Here is a 22,495-nt window from a genome sequence, read left to right on the forward strand (position 1 = left end):
CTGCCACTCCCCCGCTCATGTTCTCTCTCTCTCTCATTCTCTCTCTCAAAATAAATAAATAAAAAATTTTTAAAAAGATATGTATAGGAAAGTAAATAGATCGCAAATGTATAGCTCAACAAATTTTTGTAAAGTGAATACACCACATGTAACCAGCATGCAAATCAAGAAACAGAATATTGCCAAAATCCTTGAAGCCCCTGGTGCCCCTTCTAGTCACTACCCATGCTCCATACCTCCCAGTATAACCATTAATGTTACTTCTAACATTATAAATTATTTTTTCTATTTTTGAACGTTAAACAAATAGAATCATACAGTATATACTGTCTGCTTCTTACTAGGTATCAACTTTTTTATTATTTAAAAAAAAATTTTTTTTAATGTTTATTTATTTCTGAGACAGAGACAGAGCATGAGTGAGGGAGGGGCAGAGAGAGAGAGGGAGAAACAGAATCTGAAGCAGGCTCCGAGCTGTCAGCACAGAGCCTGATGCGGGGCTCGAACTCACAGACCGCGAGATCATGACCTAAGCTGAAGTTGGATGCTCAACCAACCAACTTGGATGGTTGGTTGGATGCCACCCAGGTGTCCCTCTAGGTATCAACTTTAAGTACACTTTAAGTAAAAGAATTGCATCAGGGTTGGGACACCTGGCTGGTTCAATCGGTTAAGCTTCTAACTCTTGATTTCAGCTCAGGTCATGATCTCGCAATTCATGAATTTGAGCCCCACATCAGTGGGGCTTGGAATTCTCACTCCCTCCTTTTTCTGCCCCTCCCCGGCTTGCTGTGTCTCTCAAAAGAAAGGAAAGAAAGAGGGAAAGAGAAAAGAAAGAAAAGAAAAGAAAAGAAAGAGAAAGAATTGCATCAGGGTTTAGAGATAACTCTGAGTATTTACACAGATAATTTCTTCTCTCACTAAACTTTAATAAGATAGAGTCATTTTAACATAACCCTAGATGTGCTAGAAACTCTCAGAATGGACCCCTCCCCGCCAGAGGGAGTTAGCAGACTTGTTTACTGAAATCCAGCTTCATTTTGGGTAGGTCTAACTGAGGTTTGACCCCATTCTGTGTTCTGTAACCGCCTGTTGGGTTTATCAGAATTGGTAAACTGTGGTTTTATTTCATCTAAATGATCGTAACTAAATGCCTGCTTACCTTGCAGCTTCTTCTAGTATCTGGGAAAATATTCTCTTGTGCTGCTTCAGGAAGAATGAAACTGTGTAGTTTGTCTGGCTTTCCTGTTATTGTCGGTGTCGTTTTCCCAAACAGGTAAAGGTGCCTGAGCAAACCTTATACATTATCCTTTCAGCTTCATCTGCCTGCCTTATGATTGCTAAGTTGATACAGAAAGGTGTTTTACCTTCTGTGTCTTTGGCTTATTTTTGTTCATTTGTTTCTTTTGGTGATTTGCTTGTTAAAGGAGTATACCTTTTTGTCTTCAGAATATCTTGAACTTAAATTCTTTAGTGTAATAGTCCAGTGATTTCTTGACATTAGAGACTGTTTTTTAAGTAAAATATGATGAATAAGGTCACTAATGTTAACATTCTTTTAAATTTATTTTTAATTAACAATCTGCTTCCTAAAAGAATTTAAACTGATTTACAATAAAAGACATACATGATAATGATAATGCCAATAAGAATAAAAAGGTTGTAAGAGGAGAAAGAGATAATAATAACCCTAATCTTTGCTTCTCAAATTAAATGTTAAATTTAGCTCTGAGGCTCTGTCTTTGTGACTTGAAAGGAAAACAAATACAGTTCTCACTGGGGAATAAAGCAGCAAACCATTTCATCAGGTGAGACAGATGTGTGTATGTTACTAAATTCTGAAAAATGCAGAAATATTCATCAGAATCAGGTCATGCAAAGTAACATGCATCCAGGGATTTAAAAATTTTGTTGGATTTAAAAGAAATTAATCAACTCATACATATTTCACTTATGTTTATGAAAGAACTAAATCAGTGTGATTGTGTCTGGGTATGAAGTATTTATTCATCTAGCTTCTAAGAGTAGTGCATAAAGAACACTACTTTAAATGGCACTGTTGGTGAGCATATTAGTAGCCACCATCCTTAAGAAATAGAATATTGCCAGTCTCCTGTGGACTCCCCCATGACAACTATTACCCTTTTATATTAGTCATTATTTCTCTTTAAAATTTTATCACCTATGTATGTATCCCTAAGCCGTTTATGTATACATATGTATGTATGTTTGTATTTGAAAAGTTGAGAAGCAAGCAGCATAATCTATCATTAGATGAAGGCTCCTAGAGGTGCAGAATCTCTGGGTGGTAGTCTGACCTCGGTGTCCCAGAGCATTGACCAGATCTGTTTCTGGGGAAGTTAGTGGGCAAGTTCATACATAAAATGAGTCCTAAAAAAACCACAGTCCAGCGCTCACCATAGTCAGGGCATCTGGCTGGAGTCTGCAGATTCTGGCTTTCTGGTGGGAATATGTTTTCTCCTAAATTCACCTTGAACACCCCCCTCCCACCCCGTCTCAGGAGTAGATCAAAACAGAGTACTTATGGTAGATAAAATGAGTGTCATCAGCTGGCCTGCAGGAATTTTATCAGAACATGTTCAAGAAGCCAAGTGCAGATTAGAATCTGTGCCAAGGTTCACCTGGACATTCTGTTCTTGGCTCAAAAAGATAGTTTGTTTAGGAATAAGGAATTTGGTGATACAGCTTTCAAAGAGTCTTTCTTCTGAGTTACCCATCCCCAATTTGGACTGGACACCTTCTCTGTCTTGTGCATGACTGTCATCCTCAGATCTTCATTCATGATCTTCTTGGAGATTCCCTGGACCTCTCACCTATATGGGAGCTCTCATTTCCCATGTTTCATCTCCATTAGTCTTTGTTTTAGGAAGGCCATTTTCTAATAGTTTCTTGAAAAAAGATTGTATGGGAGGTACCTTTGAGATCTTGCATGTATGATAATGTTATTCTATTATCCTTGATAAAGTGACTGGATAAATAATTTTCTTGAGAACTTTGTAGGCATTGTTCTGTTTCATCTTGCTTCTGGTATTGCTCTTGAGATGTTTCTACGGAGAAGTCCAAAGCCAATCTCATTTTTAATCCTTTGTGACCTGCTCTTCTACCTTCTCTAGAAGTTTTGTAGAATGTCCTTTTGTCTTCTCTGTCCTGAACGTGACAGTGCTGTGCCTTGGTGAGCGTGTTTTCGTCCATTATCCTAGCTTTCAGCAGGCCCTGTTAATGTGGAGTGTCCTGTTTACCAAGTTTGGAGGAAAAATTTTAAAATTTTTTTGTTGTTGGTTTCTTCCCCTTCAATTCCTCACTACTCTCTTTTTAGCACTCGTATGATTTGCATATGGGACCTCCTGTTTGGTCCTCTAATGCTCTTTCTTTTTCTCCAGCCCTTTATCTTCTTGACTTTTGGGGGGGGTTCCTCTGTTTTATTTTTCAACTCTTTGAGTTTTTAATTTTTGCTCAACGTTGTATGTGGTCAACTTCCAATAGATTGTTTACTCTCTTAATGTTTCCTCACGTTTTTGTTTACTAGATGCAGTATTTTTTTTAATCTTTCTGATATGTTTAAGATAGTTTTCTTCTTCCTGAATAGTTTGTTTCCTTCAAGTTTATTTTTTTTTCTGTTTTAGTCTCTAATGTTATGTTATAGACTTTTCTCAGATGTCTCTTTATCTGCTTACAGTGAAAAATAGGGGACTTAAAAAGCCATTGAGGAACTTGTATGTAGGTAAGGCTTACATGAACTTTGGGCTTCACTATAGGGTGATCCAAGTGGACCGTTTATTAGGGTACCCCCAGTGCTTCTATATTGTTTTTCCTCAATGTCTGGTCAGATCCCCAGAGAAGTGCGCCCCAGTAGTCTGCCTAGAGCAGTGCTATTTAGTACAGTAGCCACTTGCCACATCCAATGAATAACTCCTCAGCTGAATTAGCTACATACAGCTATTGGCTATCATACTGGACAGCACAGCTACTGAACATTTCCATCACTGCATGAGGGTTTATTGGAGAGCACTGGACTAGGACTAAACTCTTGCCACCTGAAAGCCCAGTGAGGAAAGATGGTCTGGGTCTCAGCTTTAGGATTCTCTGTGTGTAGGGTTACTTAATCCCACTGTGTGTCCCCTAATCTAGAAGCCCAGTTATACCTTCTTTAGAGAAGATGGGCTTAAACAATATGCTTAACTCTTTCTTACTTTTATTACTCATTATTTATTCTTTTTGTCTTTAAATCTTTCTTATACCAGTTCCAAACTCTCCACTGTGTTTTCTGGGAGTGCCCCTGGGTATAGATAGGCTCTTTAGCGCACCTCTGTCAGTATTAACAGTGCTGGGGAACCGAGTCCCTTAGTTCTGTACCTGCAAATACCACTGATATTACTGATACCTTACTTTTGAGGCTCTTGTTTTGATTAGATGAGAATGTTTGTAAAGTGCCTATTTTAAGACATGCTTGACTCATCAAGGTATATAGTAAGGTCCTTTTAAAACCTCAAATTTACAAATCCACTGTGTATCTAACTTGCCCTACCAAGTGCTTAGGAGGTAACTGAGACAGAATAAAGGGCCATTGAGATTAGGATACTGGACACTTGACTAGATTATTACTACCTAAATGATTTGTTTTTTGACACCAGCCTCGGAGTAGTCAAATTTGGGAGTTTCAGCAAAATTTTGAATTATTTACCTATTATGGATCTTTTCATTGCTTATGAATAGTTCAATATTTAGGTGTTAAATATGTAACGACCAGGAGCCTTCTGTAAAGTGCCTGGCAAATATTAGGTGCTCAAAAGGTAGGCCTTTGAGAGTTTCCCCAACTTCCTCATCTGTAAGCATCCAGATGAAGTGATGTGGTCACGATATCAGGCTTTTGCGTGGTGGAGCTGGAGCAGATGGTCCCAGACCTTGATACCAGCATCTGTCTATGCTGGGATTTTTGCTGACAAGTTCCATGTGCTGTCAGTTTTGAAGGGAAGAGAAGCTGTTTGCTCTTAAGGCTTTTAACAAAACCAATCTATTTACTCATTGAGTCGACACTTATATATGCACCCTTACCACTTATCCCAAAACATGAGTCATAGGCCCTAGGTTTTTTTCTTACCCATGGTGACATGTTACCGGTGGTATTTCTTGGCTGTCCTGGCCTGGGTGTGTGCAGTTTGTCCCTGGGACCTGTGCTCTTGTGATTTCTTGCAGCTCCCCAATGGGTACACTATACCTAACTGAAATCTCATGAGTTACAGTTCCCTGCTTAAGCCATGCTGTTTTGTATTTCTGTGACTCTGCATGTTTTGTTTTACTGCCTGGAATAATCTCTCCCACCCCCAGCCTCACATCCTCCAAGAGTCTAATGCCTTCTTTAATCCCTTTTAGTACAGTTCATCCTGCCTTACCTTGAACTATCCTTAACACATGTTGCATGCTCTGTTATACCTTCTATTGTAGCATGTATCCCATTGAATTGCACTTATTTCTTAGTATACCTATTAGAATATGAGAACAATGCTGCTGCACATTTTAGTTGTTAGGTGATTACATAAGAACATTTTATGAAGGAAAAGAGGTTTCCTTCCTGAGCTAGAAGCTGTAGGTATCTGGTCTATGGATTTGTTTGCCTATCCCCCGCCCCATTTGGGTTGCTTCCCGTTTTTGGCAAGTATGAACGAAGCTGCTATACACAATTGTGTACAGGTTTTTGTGTCATCATAAGTTTTCATTTGTCCTGTATATTTGGTAGAATTGCTGGATTACATGGTAAGCATATATACTATTTTGCATTGCCACCAGCAGTGTGTGTGAGTTCTTAATGTTCTGCATCCTCACCAGTACTTGGTATTGCTAGGTCCCCTCCCCCCCCCATTTTAGCTATTCTAAATAAGCGTGTAGCTGTCATAACTGTTAACTGTGTTTGTCTGTGAAACCTGTGAGACTTGGAAGAAGACCGGATGGCGCTGGATTAAATGCAGAGCCAGGGAGAAGTTCGTGAGGAGGAGATAGGCCATGATTGACGAGAGCTTGGTATGACTGCCATACTCACTGTGGTATCCCCAAGTGACTAGCACAGAGCCTGGCACACAGTAGGGTCTCTTTGTATGCTTATTGAGTCATTGAACAAATGATTGAGAAGTTAGGGAAAAGACAGGAGCAGGACAGAAAAGTAATTTTAGATGAGACTTGGCCTGAATAACCCCTGTATGTTCATGGGACACATCCTTTTCTACTTGAGTCTGTGTTTACATACGTGTTTAGAAGCTGACTCGGGCCTCTCATTCCCGGCCACTCGGCGAGAAGGACGTAGTATAATATCATGAAAGAAGTAGAAGGCAGGAAGACTTGATGCTTCCAGCTGGTCTGGGGACATGGGAAAGTCATCGGAACTCTTCTGGTCCTCCGCTTCATCACTGTAAAATGGTGATATCTAAGGGAAGAAATATACGGAGTTAAAAGAGTTTAATCACATCAAATGAGAAATAGTTTACTAAGTGAGGAAGAGGTATGTCTGAGTCTTTGATGGATGTGTACAGATACAGTGTGGAGTCCCGTTCTTAAGTGTCTAAACAGAGCCAGCTAATGGCTAATTGGCAGAAACCGCAAAAAAGGGAGTTACAGGGTTTCAGATAGAGGAGCAGCACTGCAGATGGTCTTTTTCTTTTTCCTGTGTAAAAAAAGCTTAAATCTAAAGACTCGATAAAAGCTGCCAAGAGTGTCATCTTTCAGTGTGAAGAGGAGAACCTAGGCCTCACAAAGCAAAGCTGAGGGTGTGGAGGAACAAACACACACCTTTCTGGGCCCTAGGTGAGCAAAGTGGTCACTGCATTTCAGTGGTTTTTCTCTGTACCCTCAGTCCCTCACCCGACTTCTACTTAGAAGTTCATCTAGAGTTCAGAAAAAACCAGTTCTTACTCATTCTCTTTGTACTTGGAAGGATTTTGTACACACACCGTCAAGTATTGGTAGAGATTTAAAAACATACTCCAGGGGCGCCTGGGTGGCTCAGTCGGTTAAGCGGCTGACTTCGGCCCAGGTCATGATCTCGCGGTCTGTGAGTTTGAGCCCCGCGTCGGGCTCAGAGCCTGGAGCCTGTTTCGGATTCTGTGTCTCCCTTTCTCTGACCCCCCCCCCCCCCCCTTCATGCTTTGTCTCTGTCTCAAAAATAAATAAACGCTAAAAAAAAAAAAACAAAAAAAAAACAACTTTAAAAACATACTCTGTACCCAGATAAAGTCGAATCTGTGTTGTTAAAGGATTTGACCTGTTTTATTGTCTGACATTTATTAAAGCACTTTGACATTTGAAATTTTGTTTCCTGTTCTGAATATTTAAAAAGAATCACAGGTCTTGATCACTGGAATACCTTTTGTAAAATGAAAAATTTAAGGCCATTATTATTTTCAGAATTTTAATGATTCCAACAGTTGTATTATCCTGAGGCAAAACATATTGTTGCTCTAATATAGGTTAGGTTATAAAATCAAATGTTTGATTATTCATTTTAAACTGTGTTTCCAACAGTTTCTTTTAAAATGTCAATATTAAGTGTTTCTGGTTATGAGGACCCTGAAAGTAATCTTTTGGCAAATAAAGTGAGGAATCTGACTTCTCTTTATTCTTTCAGCTCATAAAGAAAAAGCCAGTTTAAGAACAGTTGCCCAAAGACATTACTTTCAGGTTCTAGTGTGAAGAATTAACATTAAAAAAAAATTATTTATGTTGAGAGAGAGAGCAAAGGAGAGAGAGAATCTCAAGCAGATTCTGTGCTGTCAGCACAGAGCCTGACATGGGGCTCTATTCCATGAGCCATGACCTGAGCCAAAATCAAGAGTCACGCTAAACTGAGTGAACCACCCAGGAGCCCCAGCATTTCTAGGTTTAAAAAAAAAATTTAGTGCACTCTATAAGATTGTCAACGCTTTTAGGCATGATTACCCTTGGGAAACTGTTCTGTAATTCTTGGCCCATTAAGTTGACTTTTTATAGTAGGATATAAAAAAACCTCTGGAATATTTTAAGAGTTTGTATTGGGTAACTCATACATGTTTATGTTAATACTAATAACTAGATTTAAAAAAACCAAAGGCTCTTCTTAAATAATATAGCTTTGGGGTGGGGGGAGGAGTCAGACACTCTGCTGAGAGTATTCATTTCTAATGTACTGGAAATTTGTTAGACCTGTAGGACATAAGAGGGTCACCTTTATGGTATTCAAGCTCTTAAATTCTTTACCAGAGCCTTTTCTGTGGCCTTGTAACTTAAGATTATTTTATGCATTCTCAATTTGGGCAGTTTATATGTATAGTAACAAAATATGTTCTTTTTTTTTCTTTACATATCTTTCAGAATCATGGTGTCATGGAAAGGGATTTACTTCATACTCACTCTGTTTTGGGGAAGCTTTTTTGGAAGCATATTCATGCTGGGTCCCTTTTTACCTTTGATGTTTGTAAACCCATCTTGGTATCGCTGGATCAACAACCGCCTCGTGGCAACTTGGCTCACACTACCCGTGGTAAGCTAGAGTCAGAGTTACTCGAATGTTACCCTTTGATAACGTGATAAGCATGTGAATCCTTTCTGTTTCATAAGAGGTACGTTAGCATTTAGAGGAAATACAGAAACTAGAGAACATGAAATATAATTCGTGTCCTTGAAGTAATATCTAAGAGCCATATTCCAAATTAAGAGTTTTCTTTTATATTCCTCATGAAGTTTATTTCCTTCATTGATGTATACTTTACATGTTGCAAAATGCACAAATCTAAAGATATAGATAGACAGTTAATGATGTAAAAATTCTTCAATTTCCCTTTATTTTACGAATAATGACAATTTAAGATTGAGATGAAACTGTTGTTTTGAACTTTTGACATTGATGTGATTGATTTAATTCTTCCCAGTAACCACAGAATTTAGGAATAAAGTGATTTCCTGACTGTGGGCTAGAATGAGAACATCTGTAAATGTAAGTGCTACAAAATGTGTAGTAGATTCTTGGAACAGACAGGTGTTTTCTGCAACGTCAATGCATACAGCTCTGAGCACATTTCCCTGTGATTCTGAGCTGGCCCAGACTCCTCCCTTGTCTGGATTAAAGCTGCTTTAGCCCTTCCCTGTTGCTGCTAACCCACAGTGCCTTCCCCAGAAATGGAGGGGCACCCATGTAGCTGCCTTTACCTTGAATAGGTTGTATTTCCTGAGACTGTTCTGTTCTTTCTTTTTCCTGAGCAACAGCTGAAACTTCATGTTCCTGGGTTTACTGACCAGTCAAGGTAGAGGTGATGGGGACATACCCGACAAGGAAAACAGGGAGGGAATCCTTTTCCTTCGAGTGTTGAAGGGTCTTTCTTCACCCTGTGTCCTTTGAAATGCTGTTGCCTAGTTGCCCTCAGGCAGACGGCCGAGGTTCCATTTGCAGAGACTAAGGTAGACTAATGCTGCGGACTCCTCCTGTGGAGGCTGAGGAGTTGTTTACAGTGCACCCTTTTCATATTTTAGAAACGATTCTTCTGGTGAATAATTTTAAGAATTGCACTTGTGCCTTGTCAAAGGTTATTTTGTTAAAAAAATTATTCAGATACATTTTACGAAATGTGGTATCGTTAAACTAAAAGTAGTCCCCCATCTCTCTCTGTCCCTCCTCCCTTTCCTCTTCCCCGTTTCTTTTCTCTATTTGAACCTAATCTACAGGCGCAAAGAAAGGGACTTAGAGCATACTGGTAGATGATAAATAACTGGTTCCGGATTAAGGAGAGGAATGAGAAGTAGAAGCTTTGAGAAATTAAATAATTTGCTGAAGGCCATACGCATAAGCAAATTATTTAAGCAGAGCTGAGATTAAACCTAGTTTGTTGCCATATCTAGGTGATAAGAAGAATCTTTCAGGATTGGTCAGGGTCACGTGACTTTAACTTACAGTGGTAAGAAGTTAACGGGTACCTCTTGATTATTTTAAAAGAAGAAGGTTTGGAGTTCTTTCAAGTCAGGGAATGCCTCACTTCGTAAGGGAAAAAAAATCTGGTAACTACTAACAATCAGTCCCGGTGGTGTGGTGATTCCTCACAGTGGAAGAGGAAAGGTGGTAAGGAATAGTCCTACAAAGCCTTTGAGAAGCCAAAGACCTAGGTTGCCGAAATACTTGGAACGAGGTACCCCTTAATAAATAACTTGTTGGGTGAGAAGTGCCCTGGTCAGACTAGCCCAAACTTTGGTGTCAGAATTACGCTGGCTGGCTTCATAAAAGGAGTTGTACAATATTCCCTCCTCGTCTGTTTTGAAAGAAAATGATGTGTCTGTGTGTGAACACAATTTAGTCACAACCTAGGGATTACATAATGTATCCTTAGTATGTCACAGTGTCCTTGGAGTTGGTATTTATTAGCACACTGCATAAAGTGTAAGGCTTGTGACAGTGTAGGACTTTCATTCCCACATCCTTTGTGCTGCTGCTGTCCTACTCTGCTCACAAAATAAACTCGACAATGCAGTGTTATAATTCTTTGCTTTACATGGTCTTATTTCTTTCAAAGAAATCAGAATATAATCTCTTATGTTTATCTAAATATTTTCCATTCATAGTATCCTTTGTTCTTCCTGTATATTAGAGTTTCTGTCTAGTGTCCTTTCCCTTCAGCCTGAAGAACTTCCTTTAGGTTTTCTTGTAGTGAGGGCTCCTGTAGATGGTTTTCTTTTATTTTGCCTTCATTTTTTTTAATGTGTGTTTATTTTTATTTTTTTTTTATTTTTGAGACAGAGATGGAGTGTGAGCGGGGGAGGGGCAGAGAGAGAGGGAGACCCAGAATCCGAAGCAGGCTCCAGGCTCTGAGCTGTGAGCACAGTGTCCGACGCAGGGCTCAAACCCATGGACTGTGAGATCATGACCTGAGCTGAAGTCAGATGCTCAACCGACTGAGTCACCCAGGCGCCCCTATTTTGCCTTCATTTTTGAAGTATAGTTTGCTGACTGTGAAATTTCTGGGATGACATTTTCCTCTTTCTTTTCCAACTTTCACATTCTACTGTCTTATGCTCTCCTTGTTTTGTTGAAAAGTTAATTAGCATATATGTTGTTGCTTCCATTTATATAATGTGCCCTTTTCCTCTGGCTGCTTTTAAGATTTCTTGTTTTTCTTTTTTAGCAGTTTGTTTTGGTCATGTTATGCCTAGGTCCTAGGCTTCTCGATGTTAATTTTGCTGTGTTTCATTGGGCTTCTTGGATCAGTAGCTTTGTTTTTTCCAAATTGGAAAATTTGGGGCTGTTATTTCCTCACATTTTTTTCTGCTCCTTTCACTCTCATCCCCTTTTGGGACTAGAGTTGTAGGTTAGGTTGCTTGTATTGTTACACAAATCACCAAGTTCACTGACCCTCTCTTCTGCCACCTTTAACTGCTGTTTTGTTCACACGGAGGATTTCTGTTTAAAATACTGTACTTTTAGGGTGCTTGGGTGGTTCAGTCAGCTGAGCATCTGACTCTTGATTTCATCTCACGTGATGATCCGTGCTGATAGCATGGAGCCTGCTTGAGATTCTCTCCCTCCCTCTCAAATAAATAAATAAACATTTTTAAAATGTACTTTCAAGTTCTAGAATTTATGTTGGGTTCTTCAGTGGTTTCATAACTGAGAGTTTTCACCTGTATAATTCATTATAACCTTATTTTCCTGCAACTCATCTCAGTGGTAAGACTGATACCGCTTATTTTGTCAGGTCTGGAAGCAGCAGTCCCTTGCTTATTTATTTTCTTTTATTTTTCCAGTAGGAAGTACTTTGCATTGAATATTTATGATCTTACAGTATCAGTGTGGATCCTCCTTATACATTAATGCAAAGTTTCTTTTTCCTTTCCTAATAGCAGGAAGGATTTTTTGGTAAGTTTCGTTAACTGCTGTCTATGGCAGAATTAGTCAGCAGGATCCTAGAACATTAGTCCAGCAACTATTTATTCAGTGTCCACTATGTGCTGAGCATTTTGCTGGAATGTAATGACGAACAGGACGGATATGACCTCTGGCCTTGTGGAGGTAATGGTGTTCTACCTAAACTATCTTTCCTAGCTGTAGATATACACAGTTTGACCTGTTTCTGTCTTTCATTTGATGAGAGACTACTACTTCCTTTGTTAGAGGACAGAAGGTGACTTCTCAGGCTGTGAATTTTTAGAGGTAGATTTTTAAATTACTTTAAAGCTACAAAGTCCATTGTTTCATTACAGCCCTCAAACGTACATGGAATTTACCCACTAGAGCATGCTTATTTACAAAGTATTTCTCCAGAAAAGTAAATAAACAACTCACAGATTAACTGTACTAAGTAGATATTTCTAAAAAGTCTTCTATAAGCTTCACTTAGTTGTTGTAAACCAGAGACCCTTCATTTTGAAAACTAACCTACTTGTGTAAGAATTCCTTCCAGAACAGTCTGCAGAGTGTCCATTCATTCTCTCTTGGTACATTTCTACAGTGAGGGGTGGTCTTTGGTCATTCCATTTGGGGACAGTTCTATTCAGCATAATCAATACTGTCAAGGTCACACTCTGCATGTGTCCAAGAGCAGTGTTTACTTCTCAAAATTTGGAGTCTTTCCAGCAGACCAATTGTTAGCTAATAACCTGGGATTCTGAAAACTGTTTGGAGTTCTGTCCTTTCACCATAAGTCATGACTTAGGGATTTAGAGATCATTTTCTAACTCCTAACCTAGGATACAGGTCTCTTCCACAGCCTGCTGATTCCAGCCCAGTCCTAGAACAAATAGCCTGCTGCTAAGAAAAGGGATGCTGTGTTTGATGAATGACTTGGGATTGCAAGACCTTAAATAAAGCAAAGGATTTCAGGAGCGAGGCTAAGTGGAGTCTGAAAGGCCCAGGCAGACTGGGAGATGAGGAATGCCACAGAGTTGGTTTTAGCTTAGTCTAAATAAAGAGTCATTGGAATGGTAAATGAGAGCTTGGGACATAATGGTAAAACCAATTTTTCTGTGATCATGAAGGGAACCTTTAGACACGGTGGAACACTTGGAAGTAGTAATCAGCGGTCTATAAAAGATCCTCAGAAATCGCTTCCATAAAGCATTATGAAATTTCATAAGATTAGTTTGTCTTCTATACTAGTTTCTAGACTAGAAATAGAAAAAAAATGTAAGAATGGTGTCTTTTTAACAGTTTTTGATCTGGATAATTTGAATTCTGGAGTTCTTTACAGACGTTCAATTTTACCTCTGTGTAGTATATATTTGTAATTCTTTGTGAGACCTGTAAATAACGTTGACTTGATTATGTTTTATCTGGTATTACAAATGATGAATGTGAGTTTGAGATCTAGGCTGTCCAAAAGGTTATATATAACTTTCAGGTGCATTCTGATAGAGTGCTGGATGGCAAGGGAGAGAATGCCATATGATATGCTCCTGGACAGACAGTCTGGATTTATTTTGACATTTTCCATAATGAAGAGCGAAAGATTGTTTTGGGATCCACAGGATACATGTATTAGAAATTGCACTGAAAAGATGAGGGTTGAGGTTTGGGATTTATAAGGCTTTAAGATTTTTAACAACTCTTCTGTGGTGCAACACACAATTAGTAATCAACTTCATCTTTCTGCCAGTTAAGGGAAGGGCATTCTGCATTTCAATTCTCTAAAAACTGTAAAGTATATCATTTGGAAAGCAGAATGGAGCTGATCCAAGTTAATAAGCCATGGATGATGACTTCACACATGTCCTCTGGGCCAAGACATATAATTCAGTGACTCATTTTGGGAGTTGATGGCCCTTTATACTTACAAGTATGTGCTTGTGGGTCCAAGCCTAGAGGACTCTGCCATGATCCTCTCTATCATGGAGTGGGGCTTATAATTATTTGAGTGGTTATGGACCCTTTTGAAAATCTGATGAAAACTACAGGCATTTAGCAAAGTACCTGTTCATACTTTTCTTTCTTTCTTTTTTTTAAACTAGGCTCCATGCCCAGTGTGTGGAGCACAACATAGGCTTGAACTCAGGACCCTGAGATTAAGACCTGAGCTGAGATCAAGAGTTGGATGCTTAACCAACTGAGCCACACAGGTGCCCTGTGTATACTTTTTCAAGAGGGGTCCATGTTTATTTCTTCTCTTTTTAAATATAATTTTTTGTCCAGTTAGCTAACATACAGTGTATATAGTGTGCTCTTGGGTTCGGGAGTAGATTCCCATGATTCATCACTTACATACAACACCCAGTGTTCATCCCAACAAGTACCCTCCTCACCTTCCCCCCACCAACCCTCAGTTTGTTCTCTGTATTTAAGAGTCTCTTACGGTTTGCCTCCCTCTCTCTTTGAAACTATTTTTCCCCTTCCATTTCCCATGGTCTTCTGTTATCAACTTCCGCATATGAGTGGAAACATAGGGTATCTGTCTTTATCTGATGGACTTATTTTGCTTAGCATAATACCCTCCAGTTCCATCCACATTGTTGCAAATGGCCAGATTTCATTCTTTCTCATTGCCAAGTAGTATTCCATTGTATATATAAACCACATCTTTTTTATCCATTTATCAGTTGATGGACATTTAGGCTCTTTCCATAATTTGGCTATTTTTGTTTCCATGATTTTCCACTTTTGTTAAAAGTGCTGCCATAGACATTGGGGTACATGTGGCCCTGTGAATTAGCACTCCTGTATCCCTTGGGTAAATTCCTAGTAGTGCTATTGCTGGGTTGTAGGGTAGTTCTATTTTTAATTTTTTGAGGAACCTCCACCTGTTTTCCAGAGTGGCTGCACACTTGTATTCCCACCAACAGTGCAAGAGGGTTCCCATTTCTCCACGTCCTTGTCAACATCTCTTGTTTCCTGAGTTAACTTTAGCCACTCTGACCAGTGTGAGGTGGTATCTCAATGTGGTTTTGATTTGTAATTCCCTGATGATGAGTGATGTTGAGCATCTTTTTGGATGTCTTCTGCCCATTTCCTCATTGGATTATTTGTTTTTCAGGTGTTAAGTTTGGTAAGTTCTTTATAGATTTTGGATACTAACCCTTTATCTGATAGGTCATTTGCAAATATCTTCTCCCATTCCGTTGGTTGCGTTTTAGTTTTGTTGGTTTCCTTTGCATTGCAGAAGCTTTTTATCTTGATGAGGTCCCAATAGTTCATTTTTGCTTTTATTTCCCTTGCCTTTGGAGACATGTTGAGTAAGGAGTTGCTGCAGCTGAAGTCAAAGAGGTTGTTGCCTGTTTTCTCCTATAGGGTTTTGATTGGTTTCCTGTCTCACAGTTAAGTCTTTCATCCATTTTAAGTTTATTTTTGAATATGGTGTAAGAAAGTGGTTCAGTTTCATTCTTCTGCATGTTGCTCTACAGTTCTCCCAGCACCATTTGCTAAAAAGACTTTTTCCCATTGGATGCTCTTTCCTGCTTTATCGAAGATTAGTTGGCCATATGTTTGTGGGTCCAGTTCTGGGTTCTCTTCCATTGGTCTATGTGTCTGTTTTTGTTCCAGTACCATAATGTCTTGATGTTTATAGATTTGCGTTAACCTTGATTCCCAAACCAGATAGAGACCCCACTAAAAAGGGGAACTACGGGCCAATATCCCTAATGGACAGAGATGTAAAAATTCTTAACAAGATACTGGCAAATCGAATTCAACAGCATGTTAAAAGAATTATCAAGTGGGATTCATTCCTGGGCTGGTTTAATATTTGCAAATCAATCAGTGCGATCCATCACATTAATAGAAGAGAAGATAAGAACCATATGATCCTGTCCATAGATGCAGAGAAGCATTTGACAAAATACAACATCCTTTCTTTAAAAACCTTCAAGAAAGTTGGGATAGAAGGAACATACCTTGGGGCGCCTGGGTGGGTGGCTTAGTTGGGCTCAGATCATGATCTCACTGCTTGTGAGTTTGAGCCCCATGTCAGGCTCTGTGCCAACAGCTCAGAGCCTGCTTCTAATTCTGTGTCTCCTTCTCTCAAAAATAAATAAATATTAAAACAAAATTAAAAAAGAAAAAGAAGGAACATACCTTAACGTCATAAAAGCCATAAATGAAAAGCCCACAGCTACTATCATCCTCAATGGGCAAAAACTAAGAGCTTTCCCCCTGAGATCAGGAACACGACAGGGATGTCCACTCTTACCACTATTGTTTAACATAGTGTTGGAAGTCCTAGCATCAGCAATCAGACAACAAAATGAAATAAAAGGCATCCATATAGGCAAAGAAGTCAAACTTTCACTTTTTTGCAGATGACCTGATACTCGACGTGGAAAATCCAAAAGACCACCAAAAAGCTGCTAGAACTGATACATGAGTTCAGCAAAGTCACAGGATACAAAATCAATGTACAGAAATTTGTTGCATTTCTATGCTCTAATAATGAAGCAACAGAAAAAGAAATCAAGAAATCGATACCATTTACATTTGTTTCAAGAACCATAAAATACTTAGGAATAAACCTAACCAAAGAGGTAAAAGATCTGTATGCTGAAAACTATAGAAAATTTATGAAAGAAATTGAAGAAGACACGAAGAAATGGCAAAACATTCCATGCTCATGGATTAGAAGAACAAATATTGTTAAAATGTCAATACTACCCAAAGTAATCTTGAAAAAGAAAACCAAAGCTAGAGGCATCATAGTCCCAGACTTTAGCCTCTAGTACAAAGCTGTAATCATCAAGATAGTATGGTATTGGCACGTTTATTTACTTCTTGAAGGCTGTCCTTCTAGGACTTGATGTCAGGTTAAACACCCATGCCCTAAAGTGAATCTCTGCTGTGGGAAAGTAACTCACTGGGTCCTGTGAGATACCTGTTTTACTCTGTTAAGGTGTTAACACTCTGACTCTATAATTCTTTGGGCATAAAACATTTCTAACTTTTCCTTAGCTGATATTCCCTTTGAACTGTTTTTTTCTTGGTCCTATTTTTGTTTTAAAGTCCTGTTGTTCACCTGTGTCATGTTCTTTAAAAAAAAGTTTTTGTGAAATGTAACAAACATATTGAAAGTTAATAAAACATAAATGCACACTTTATATATTAAGGTGTAACTGTCAACCAGGTCAAGAACTAGAATATTGGCCACCCTCCAGCAAGCAATCTAGCTTTCAAATCACAATCATCTGTTTGGTAGAAGTAGCCAGTAACTTGACTGTAAGATAGCCCTTTCCTTGCTGTTCTTTACAATTTCACTGGCTATATACACCTAAAATATCTTACTGTTTTAAAAAATTTCTACAGGACACTTTTTGTTTCGCTTTTCTCAGTATTATGTTTGTGTGCCATCCATGTCATAGACACCTGTAGTTCATTTACTTTCGTTGTTTCAACTGCACTGTACGTGCTGTGCTTCTCTAGAGGTTTTCATGATGTTGTTGCCGGAGAGAAGTTTTGATTTTCTTACCTTTGCTCTGTCTTGGACCAGTTTTCTCTCCATTCATAGTGAAGTCCTATATTAATTTGTTATATATAAATTATTGGAAAATTTAAATAAGGGATTGAAATCAAGGTTTCTTATTTCCTGTTTTTTTTCTCCACAAGAATTCCAGCATGTAATATACTTTCCTCTGAATATTTCACGTATATTATACGGCTGGTTAGCAGAAAAGTTAATTAAACAAATTCAAATATTTGGGCATCTTCCAGGTGCCAGACACTGTTGTAGGTGCTAGGGTTGCAGGACTTTATAAACATCTGGTTTATTATTTATATATTGTTAAATAGATACGTGTGTTTGTTTAAAGAGATCATAATAGAGAAAGGTATAAAATGAAGATTTTGACTTTCTGTTCCTTCAGCCCTGTACTCAGTGCTAAATTTCTTGATTATCCTTTCTAGAAAGTAATCATCCTATATATCTATAGCCTTAAAAAATTATGCAGTGGAATCTTCTTGTGTATCTTTTACACTTTTTTTCAAGTTAATATATCTTGAGGATTTCAATGAAAGCTAACATTTAATTAGGAAACTGTCAGAAACCTAAATTAATAAAACTAAAAATAGAAATACTGCCTTTATGTTCTCATTCTTCCAGATTAACTTCTTTTTCGAGATTTATTATAGAAGCCATAATCTTGAGAAACACTATGCCATTGACTTACTAGAAATCAGATTTATTTACAGAACATGATACAATTTACCTATGGGAAATTATAACTTTAAATTGTCACATACCTATATTGTTTATTCCTTAGGCATTGTTGGAGACCATGTTTGGTGTAAAAGTTATTATAACAGGTGATGCATTCGTTCCTGGAGAAAGAAGTGTCATTATCATGAATCATCGGACAAGAATGGACTGGATGTTCCTGTGGAATTGTCTGATGAGATACAGCTACCTCAGATTGGAGAAAATTTGCCTCAAAGCCAGTCTCAAAAGTGTTCCTGGATTTGGTAGGTTATTCACAAATTATTTTAAGCTGTTCATTTAATATGTGATAAAACTACAGAATAATTTGTTAAACGCCACATAAGTATTAAAGTCATTCCCGTTTTTTTTCTCACTAGCCTAAAAACAGTCACCAGTTTGTTTTTTTCTTCATGGATTACAAAAGATTATTTTAATCTTTTTTGAAATACTTTACATTGAGAGACTAAACTTTCTCAAGGAAGTAGATACGGTTCCAGAGAGATCAGCACTTTGAAGGATATGAATTAATAGTTCAGTAACTTTTTATTTCATATCATGCTTATGGTGATTTAGGCCAGAAACCTACTCGAAATAATCTGATTCATCCACATTCATGCAATAAATGTTAATTGACAACCCATTGGTTCTTAGCAGTATACTAGTTGCTGGTATTTTCTGAACTTCACTAATCCATAGCTTTTTTGTTTTTTTTTTTTTTAAAGTTTTCATTTTGCTTGTTGTATACTATGTTTAAAAATTCCTAGAAATGCAACATGTTGTATAGTAGGGATAAAACTTAACCCCTCCTGCCCCGTACACAATGTGAAAGGAGTGGGGGAGCAGACTGAATATGTATTCAAACCAGTTATTCACATATGGGTATATGAAAGCCCCTTGACTGCTTTATCTATTACATCTCTACTTCTGTGGCTTCCTGTGTAACATTTATTATTTGAATTCTTTGCCTTCTGAACTCTGCCCCTGTCAGTGTACTGAAATAGTTTTGTGAGGGCAAAAGGCAGGTGTTGTCCTCAGGATGGACTAATCAGGAGATTTGTACTCTCAGGATAAACTGATTTCTTACATAGCAACTAACTTCCTTTAGAGTTCACATCCTCATAAAACCAGCGTGAAACGACAAGGGATTTTATGACCTCGCCTCGGAATTCATATAGTCTCACATATCCACAGTATATTACTGGTGGAAGCAGTCACTGTCCTCAAGATTCTAGGGGGAAAGCACAGGCTTCGGTTCTTGAGAGAAATGTCAGAGATCTTATCAGTATTTTCAAAGCTGCCACATCCCTAAAAGGACTGATCAAAAAAGAAAAGAGAAGGCATGTGTCACCAGTAGCAACCATGACAATGTCTTGTTTATTGTTCCTGATTCCACATACAATATAGTAACAGAATATTGCAACTGACAAACTTTGTCAACAACGAAGAACAATTTAAACAGTCTTGTGTCTAATTTAAAAGCCTCACAAAGCTTTCTGGAGGATAGTGGCAGCAGCCTGATTTTTCTCAGACTTAAAAAGTGTTCAGATTAACAATCAGAGGAAATAAAAACATGGCTCACTCATCTCTTCAGTATGACTGGGAGGCAAAGAATACCATGACCTTCTCATTGCCTTAATAGAGACATAAATTCTAAGTGTTCCTTCTGACTTCCTATTGTTGTAAGCCCATGGGTGCTAAGGGTGGGGAGGTAAGGCTTAAGAGTAGAGGGACACAAACAACTAAGAAAATGCCTAATACCAAAATACCGAACACAGGTCAGACACAGTGGTTCGTGGCACAAGATACAGGGACATGACTATTAAGACAGCAGGGCATGAAGAGGCAGCCTCAGAGAAGCATTGCTTCTGAGGGAGAATCACATACACACAGGAGAGTTAGCTCCTCATACAGGTGTGGCAGTGAGGAAAACAAGGAAATTAAGAATGAGAATGTCATCAAATAAGCATTTGGGGATATGAAAAAAAAAAAAAAACCCGTATAAGCAACACAAAGAACAGTAATGGTCAAGGAAGCAAAAAATGTAAACAAGAAATGAATTCAAGAAAAGAAAAATAGAACATAAAGGCAAAAAATCCTATCAGGAATGTACAGGAAAACAAAGAAAATGGAAATGAGGGAAAAAATTGTCAGAAAGTGGTTGAAAGGGAAGATAGCCAAAGGAGGTCTGACATGTATATATAATTAGAGTCCCTAAAGAAGACAATCAAAAGTACAACCCAAGAAACCATTTTGGGCATAAAAGATAACATGAGAGGCACTTCCAGGATGAAGCATGAGCCTCCATGGACCGATTGCCCAGAGAAATGGTGAAAATTCTAAAACAACAGTCATTTAAAGTCTCTAGAAGTGGTCCCAAGGACATACGGCAAATGGCCACTTATTCGAGAAAGTGCACCAAGATTTGTTGAGAACAGTGAGAATCTGTGGTATTTGAAACAACACACGTTCCTTTCACCTCCCAATTTAGTCAAACAGAAATTCCACTCTAAACTGGTGCAGCCAAGAAAACAGGCCTGCCTCCCTCCCTCCTCATTGCACAGCTGTCTTCTACAAGCCCTCACTATCTTCACTCGAATAACTGCATATTGATTACATGATGACTGAGTTGTCTGGTTTCCAAGAAAGCAAATTAGGCTGGAAGTCTCTGGTAAAATAAAAATTTTACATCTGCGTATGAAGAAACAATGAGTGTAGGTCCGTGTGATTGCATTACCTTATAGCTTTCAGAAGTTTTATTCCCATTTAATATAGTACAAAATAGATTTGAAGCTTGCACTCTCCAGATAGGTATTACTTTGACTTGATTCTAAATATAGAATATTTATCTCCTATTGTGAAATTAACTTTAGAGCCAAACATGTTTAGGCAGAATCTAGGAACTATTAAATTTTCTCTTTTAATGTCATGTATAACTGTTTTAATAGCCTTAGCTGGTCCACATTTATCTAAGAGCTTATTTTAAAAAACTATATAAACAATAAATGAGCAGGATGAACATGTGTGGATCATGCTACAGTAAATGGGGGAGGAGTACAAATTGTAGAGCTTTAGAATGTGTCCCAATTTAAGTTGTTATTAACTTAAAATTGACTGTTAAAGATACAAGTAGTCTTATGTAAGTCTCAGGTTAACTACAAAGCAAAACTTTGGAGTAGATACACAAAAGAGAGAAAATGTTTGGGGCCCCTGGATAGCTCAGTCAGTTAAAAGTGTCCAACTCTTGGTTTCAGTTCTGGTCATGATCTCACAGTTTGTAAGTTTGAGCCCTGCCTTGGGACTTTGCCCTGACAGTGAGGAACCTGCTTGGGATTCTGTCTCTCTCCTTCCCTCATTTTCTGTGTCTCAAAATAAATAAACTTAAAGTTCAAGTATCTGTTGCATTTATATATAATAAACTGTCAGAGATATTAAGAAAATAATCCCATTTGTAACTGTGTTAAAGAGACTAAAACACCTCAGAATAAATTAAACCAAGGAGGTAAAATAACGTGTACACTAAAAACTGTAAGATATTGGTGAAAGAAACTGAAAAAGACACAAATGAATGGAAAGATATTTGGTGCTCATGGATAAGAATAATTAATGTTGTTAAAATGTCCATACTACTCAAAGCAGTGTACAGATGATTCAGCGCAATCTCTATCAAAATTTCAGTGGTATTTTTCACAGAAATAAACAATCCTAAAATTTGTATGGAGCCAAAAAAAAAAAAAAAAAAGCCCCCAAACAGCCAAAGCAATCATGAGAAAGAACAAATATGAAAGCATCACACTTCCAGATGTCAAAGTGTATTACAAGTCCATAGTAATCAGAGCAGTATTGGCATAAAACACACAGATAACTGGAAGAGAATGGAGAGCATCAGAACTAAATCTATGCAAATATGGTCAATTTATGACAAAGGAGCCAAGAATATATAATACACATTATTGAAGAGTACATGATATTGGGAAAACTGGACAGCCACATGCAAAAGAATGAAACTGGACCATTATCCTACCACATACACAAAGATTAACTCAAAATGGATTGAAGTTGAATTTGAGACCTGAAACCATAAGACTCCCAGAAGAAAACATAGATGGTAAGCTCCTTAATATTAGTCTTGGTGGTGACTTTATGGATTTGACAATAAAAGCAAAGGCAACAAAAGCAAATAAAGAAGGACTACATCAAACTAAAAATCTCCGGTATAAAGGAAACCATCAAAAAAATGAGAAGGCAGTCTACAGAAAATATTTGCAAATCATATATCTGACAGTGGGTTAGTATACAAAGTACATAAAGAACTCCTCAAACTCAACAGCATAGCAAAAACAATGCAAACAAAAATCACACCAGAA

At 38.0% G+C, this 22,495-nt stretch overlaps 1 protein-coding gene across 8 annotated transcripts in view; it reads left to right on the forward strand.

Annotated features, from left to right (window-relative positions):
- Positions 1-22,495, forward strand: part of LCLAT1 (lysocardiolipin acyltransferase 1) — a 181,666-nt gene that overhangs the window by 55,209 nt on the left and 103,962 nt on the right. For all 8 annotated transcript variants that reach the window (XM_060651946.3, XM_081795197.1, XM_060651932.3 and 5 more), the window contains 2 exons: positions 8,356-8,524; positions 18,196-18,394. In XM_060651946.3, coding sequence (XP_060507929.2) covers positions 8,360-8,524; positions 18,196-18,394 — 364 coding nt within the window. In that variant the 5' untranslated portion in view covers positions 8,356-8,359. The remainder of the gene's footprint in view (positions 1-8,355; positions 8,525-18,195; positions 18,395-22,495) is intronic.

The sequence above is a fragment of the Panthera onca genome, chromosome A3, assembly GCF_046562875.1.
Source record: "Panthera onca isolate mPanOnc1 chromosome A3, mPanOnc1 haplotype 2, whole genome shotgun sequence".
NCBI lineage: Eukaryota > Metazoa > Chordata > Mammalia > Carnivora > Felidae > Panthera > Panthera onca.